Below are 5,565 nucleotides of genomic sequence, written 5' to 3' on the forward strand. Positions count from 1 at the left end.
CAGGGTTTCTCTGTGGCTTTGGAGCCTGTCCTGGAACTAGCTCTGTAGACCAGGCTGGTCTCGAACTCATAGAGATCCACCTGCCTCTGCCTCCCGAGTGCTGGGATTAAAGGCGTGTGCCACCATCGCCCGGCAAAAGAGTCTATCTTTAAGAACAGTATTCTTTCCTTCGTACTATAAACCTTTCTTTAGAAAAAAGTCCAGTTTATGCTCTACATTTTATTAGTAGATAACTTAATGAAAACTTGAAGGGAAACATTTTGATAGATTTCAACATTATGGATGTTAACAGTGGTTGTAACAAGGCTTAAGTTCTGTAAGGATAGACTCTGTCAGAAGTATCATCTCCCTTCTCTCGCTGGGTATTCAGAGATCACTGACTTGTAGTGTGGAAATTGGGGAGGAGCTTGAATAGAGAGCTGGGCCCTTGAAGAATAAGTCTGGGCTCCCCTTGAAGAACTGAGCAGGGAAGCAGTGAACAATCAAACGGCCTTGGACTGTGACGGTCAGAGGTGGGGAGGCGGGGTTCACGGCTTCACTCTGACTCCTTCTTTCCCCCGCTCTCATTTATTGCAGCACTTCTGGGGCCCAGTTGCCAATTGGGGTCTCCCCATTGCTGCTATCAATGACATGAAGAAGTCTCCGGAGATCATCAGTGGGCGGATGACCTTCGGTAAGAGCACAGCGGAGGTGAAGGAGGCTGTGACACGGATGTAGCTCCTGCACGTCTCACCACGTGTTGTGGTTGCTATGAGGAAGTCACATGAAGAGCGTGACTTTTCTTCATCCTCACAGCCAACAGATTTTATTATAAACTTGATCTGGCAAGGTGTCACATATTTACTTGACACTAGTATTTGAACATACAGATAAAGGGGAAAGTGTAAGTAGCAATTCTTTCAAAGGATTGCTATAAAAAGGTCTGACACAGCGAAACTGGCAAGAACTGAATTCCACTTGTTCCTGCTAATACACGTTCCTAAGTGTGTCGGTAATAAACAGCAGACGTGCTGCAGTACAGTGGACTCCAGAGCCCCCAGCCTTTGAAGCTCACAAGCAGTAGCCGTTGCCATCTGCTAAGGAAGAGCTTCTTTTCCTCACTCTGGCAGCCTCCAGCCTCTCCAAGATATTCACGCTCTTCTGTTTTGTTTTTTTACAGCCCTCTGTTGCTATTCTTTGACATTCATGAGATTTGCCTACAAGGTGCAGCCTCGAAACTGGCTTCTGTTTGCGTGCCATGTAACAAACGAGGTGGCCCAGCTGATTCAGGGAGCACGGCTCATCAACTACGAGTAAGCACATTTAATACATTGCTTTGAGGAGTTAGTGAGAAACTTGATTAACAAAACATAAAACCTAAGTGAAATGGGATGTGCTGTTGTTTGAAAACCCTGTTACAGAAATGTGTCTTCTGAAGCGTGCAGGGCCTCTGAGGCTGGCAGGGTTTGTGTCTACTGAACTCTCTCTGTTTCTAGGATGAGTAAGAAGGCAACTGCGTAGCGGTGCAAGGATCTGCTCTGGAAAGGGACAGAGCCCCAGCACTGCTGCCACGATGACCACAGGTCGCATCGGCATCGATGGTCTTGCTGAGGGGGACACGGAATGCTGTCTTTAATTACCATGCCAACATTATAGAAAAGGGAGAGTCCCCAAACCAACTCTCTCCTGCCTTATCAATGCTGAAATTTGTCTTCATCAAGAGTAGTTCAAAATATGCAACTAATTTCATAATTTTGAATGATGGTTTTATCTGTAGTAATGTGTATATTATCTATTGGGATTTGTGTAATAAAAATCTAAGGAACAAAGTTTTATAACTATAAGCACTTACATTCTTGACTTTTCTTTAATGACTATAGTGTATCCCTCAGTCGGCCACACGCCTACCCATGCTTTCCAGTGGTGACAAGTGTTTTCCATAGTGTGCAGGTTCAGATCTGTAACTTAATGGCAATAAATGATTTAAATATTTGCTATTCGAGTGTGACTGTGTATGTTGAGTGGTTAGGAAACTGCAGAGCTAACCATCTGAAGGGATGGTCTCAGAAGAGAGCCAGGACTCCCTGAGAGCTGTCGGTGTGACTTCACGGGAGGGGTGTGCCACCCGCTGTGAGCCGCTGCTCTGGCTCTTAGGGCATCACAGTCTTCTGAAGCAAGTAGACCATTCTTTGGCGAGGGTGGGGTGGGCGATGGTGGTTCCCATGATGCGATCTAAATCACTGATACCCTGGCAGGGCCCGAGGCCCCACCCTAGGCCTGGGTCCCCTGGGAGTGGACCCTTTCTGACACAGACACCTGAAATGCCAGTCCTAGGAGCCACGGGTTGTTTCATTAAGTTTACCGGTTTCTTCTGTTTTGTTTATTATGTAAAGTGCAGTTATAGAATGGCAGCCATAGCCGGGCGATGGTGGCGCACGCCTTTAATCCCAGCACTCGGGAGGCAGAGACAGGCAGATCTCTGTGAGTTCGAGACCAGCCTGGTCTACAAGAGCTAGCTCCAGGACAGGCTCCAAAGCCACAGAGAAACCCTGTCTCGAAAAAAAAAAAAAAAAAAAAAAATAGAATGGCAGCCATAACCTTCCTAGGCCTCTCTGGTCCTCGGGAGTCACGCCTGCAGGTTTGGTGGATTCGATTCTTGTTCCTTCAACATTTGGGGAAAATTCTGACTGAATAGTCCTAGCACTGAGCAAAGAGCCCAAGATTTTTCATGTCTGAATCAGGAAGACTGAGCAACTCCTAAGGGTAACCATGAAGAGAAAGAACTCCAGCCGAAGACACAAAGAACTACAGAGACCCAGTGCAGACCAACAGATGAGACCCAGTGGGGTCCCTAAGTTTAGCAAGTCAGTAGTTCTGTGACGGTTTCTCAGGAAACAGTTCACCGTGAAACTCAGAGGAGGAAATAAAGATTCCTCTGCTGGTACTTGATGTCGAGCCCGAGACCGGGTTTGATGGCTGCCGCCCACACGGGAGCGAGAACCGATTCCTGCAGATTGTTCTCGGCTTCCACACTCAGGCTGCAGTGTGAGGGTGTACAAGAGCAAAGATTTGGAGATGGTGACTACCAGCCCTAGAGAGCTCCTGCCAGTCAGCATTTGGTTGAATTCTGGTCTGTTGATTGGAGAGATGTGATGTCCAAGCTTCTCAGTACAACTTGTGGCCTCGGCACTGTGACCTGTGTCCGAGAACACAGACAAAGTGAGCGCCGATGTGAGAGGCTGTAAGGGATGCTGCAGGAGTGGACTGCAAACAGCCGCGCTGACTTCAAATCTGACTAAAAGCCCAACTAAACGTTTGGTTTTTTGAGATGGATTCTCTGTGTAACTCTGGCTCTCTTGGAACTCACTCCAGATCAGGCTGGACTCTATCTGCTTTTGCCTTATAAACAAACTTTTAAAATCATAAATTTGTCCTATGACTCCTAAAACTTCCAGACTGTTTGTGTAAGGAGTGACAGGAAGCTGAGGTGATATTTATGACCAACACTTTAAGCTGTCTTTGGAGAAAGGGGTGTCAACTCAAGTCTGGCTAATTCCTGTGGGCATGGGGCGACGTGGGGAAGGGGAAAGCTGGGTGTTGGTGGGTTCACGTTCAGTGAGAGGTGTGGCTGGAGAGGCATCCTGTTTACTGCCATCCCAGAGATGACAATCATCTGTTTCTTGAGGGAGGTAAGAAGGCAGATATAGAGGAGAAAAAATATTGTTATTACCCATCTTGTTTGTATCACCAAAGATGAGTGTGCCAGGATGAGGAGCGGGTAGGCCCTTCATTGTGACATCCTGGAAAACCGGAGGGTGGAATGTCCTGTCTGCTGGACAGACCAAGTGTCCTGAGTAGGTGCCTGCTTGAGCCTGGAGAGATGGTACCAGCTTGGGTGTCCCAGGAGCTTGGCAGCTGAGGGGTTGGTGAGGATTACCGTGTGAGGTCCTGTCCATCGAGGTTCAAGAGACCTGAGTTCAATGGAGAGCTTGATTAGCTGTTGTTTGATGAGCCCATTGGCCCTGTCCACCTTTCCCGAGGATTGTGGATGGTAGAGGATGTGGAATTTCCAGGAGACGTTGAGAGCTTCTGACACCAGCTCCATGACCCTGGAAGTAAAGGCTGGCCCATTGTGTTCATGGAACACCAAATCAAGGAGTGATGTGGTCCAGGAGCACCTGAGCCACACCATATCTGCCATTTCCCTGGAGACTGGAAACGCTTCTATCCACCCTGTAAAACTGTCCACAAGTGTTGAGATAATGGAGTTTTTTATGAGTAAACATACGAGTGAAATCAACCCGCCAATCTTCGCCCAGTTGGTGTCCACGAGTCTAGTGTAGAGACTGACATATGTGTAGAGCCCCCTGTGGGTTGGCCTGGGCACACATCTGGCAGGAGGAGTGAACCTGTGAAATATCTCGGAGATGGGTGGGGTCAAAGAGGAGCTCCAAGAAGCAGAACAAAACTTTGGGGCCTAAGTGTAAGGTCTGGTGGATGTCTGAAATGATTGCCAATGCCTGGTCTTGAGGAAGGATGAGATGGTTATTTAAATAGAACCATCCATCCCTTGTTTTTGTGCCCCCCCCCTTTATAAGCTCGTCCTTCTCTTTTGGTTGGTAACAGTGTTGATAGGAGGGAGTTAAGAACAAAATATATGTTCTGTGGAATCTGAGGAGCTGGAGGCCAGCCTCGGGGCCACTGAGTCAGCCTTGGCATTTCCTAAGGCCACTGGGTCCTTGGAGGACTGGTGTCCCCGACAGCGAATAATAGTTACTTCTGCAGGGAGCTGGAGGGCCTCCGAGAGGTTGGCTATAAAGGGTCTATTAACTATGGGAGTGCCCTTGGTAGTAAGGAAGCCCCTTTCCTTCCAGAGTGCAGAAAGAGTATGGGCTATTAAGAAGACATATTTAGAGTCAGTATAAATATTAGCCCATTGCCCCTTGGCTATCTGGAGTGCCATAGTCAAGGCAATTAATTCAGCATTTTGTGAGGAGGTTCCCAATGCCAGGTGGGTCGCTTCAACTGTGTTATTAGAAGTGACCACTGCATACATACGCTGCCTGGCAGTTTCCTGATTTATCTATAAGGGAACTTCCGTCAACAAACAGGATGAGTTGGGGATCTGTAAGTGGCTGGTGTAGAAGACCCAGCCTAGGTGAGGTTAAAGCCTCTACAGCCTCTGGGCAAGAGTAAGAGGAGGTAGGGGGCAGGAAGGAGAGTTGGGGGGTGGTTAGGGCAGGACTGGAAACCAAAGTAATTTGGGGGTTTTCTTGAAACAGTAAATGAAAAGCCTGAACTCATGAAGGCCCAAGGAGAGAGAGAGGAGTGTCTCAGAAGATCTGAGAGGCAGAATACCGTGACTGGCCTGGACAGGGTGATCTTGGGAGCCTCCCTGGTGAGTTCAGCTGCTGCCAGGGCTCTTAGGCCTGGTTGCCATCCACAGACTGTGAGGTCCAGCTGTTTGGATAAAAAGGCGACAGCCCAGCTGGGCGATGGTGGCGCACGCCTTTAATCCCAGCACTCGGGAGGCAGAGGCAGGCGGATCTCTGTGAGTTCGAGATCAGCCTGGTCTACAGAGCTAGT

General features: G+C 48.3%; 1 protein-coding gene across 2 annotated transcripts in view; it reads left to right on the forward strand.

Moving 5' to 3' along the window:
• Positions 1-1,974, forward strand: part of Mpc1 (mitochondrial pyruvate carrier 1) — a 13,508-nt gene extending 11,534 nt beyond the window's left edge. For both annotated transcript variants that reach the window (XM_005363360.3, XM_026787418.1), the window contains 3 exons: positions 577-673; positions 1,160-1,292; positions 1,476-1,974. In XM_005363360.3, the coding sequence (XP_005363417.1) occupies positions 577-673; positions 1,160-1,292; positions 1,476-1,500 (255 nt within the window). In that variant the 3' untranslated portion in view covers positions 1,501-1,974. The remainder of the gene's footprint in view (positions 1-576; positions 674-1,159; positions 1,293-1,475) is intronic.
• The last annotated feature ends 3,591 nt before the right edge of the window (positions 1,975-5,565 follow it).

Source organism: Microtus ochrogaster, linkage group LG9 (genome assembly GCF_000317375.1).
Source record: "Microtus ochrogaster isolate Prairie Vole_2 linkage group LG9, MicOch1.0, whole genome shotgun sequence".
In the NCBI taxonomy this organism is placed as follows: domain Eukaryota; kingdom Metazoa; phylum Chordata; class Mammalia; order Rodentia; family Cricetidae; genus Microtus; species Microtus ochrogaster.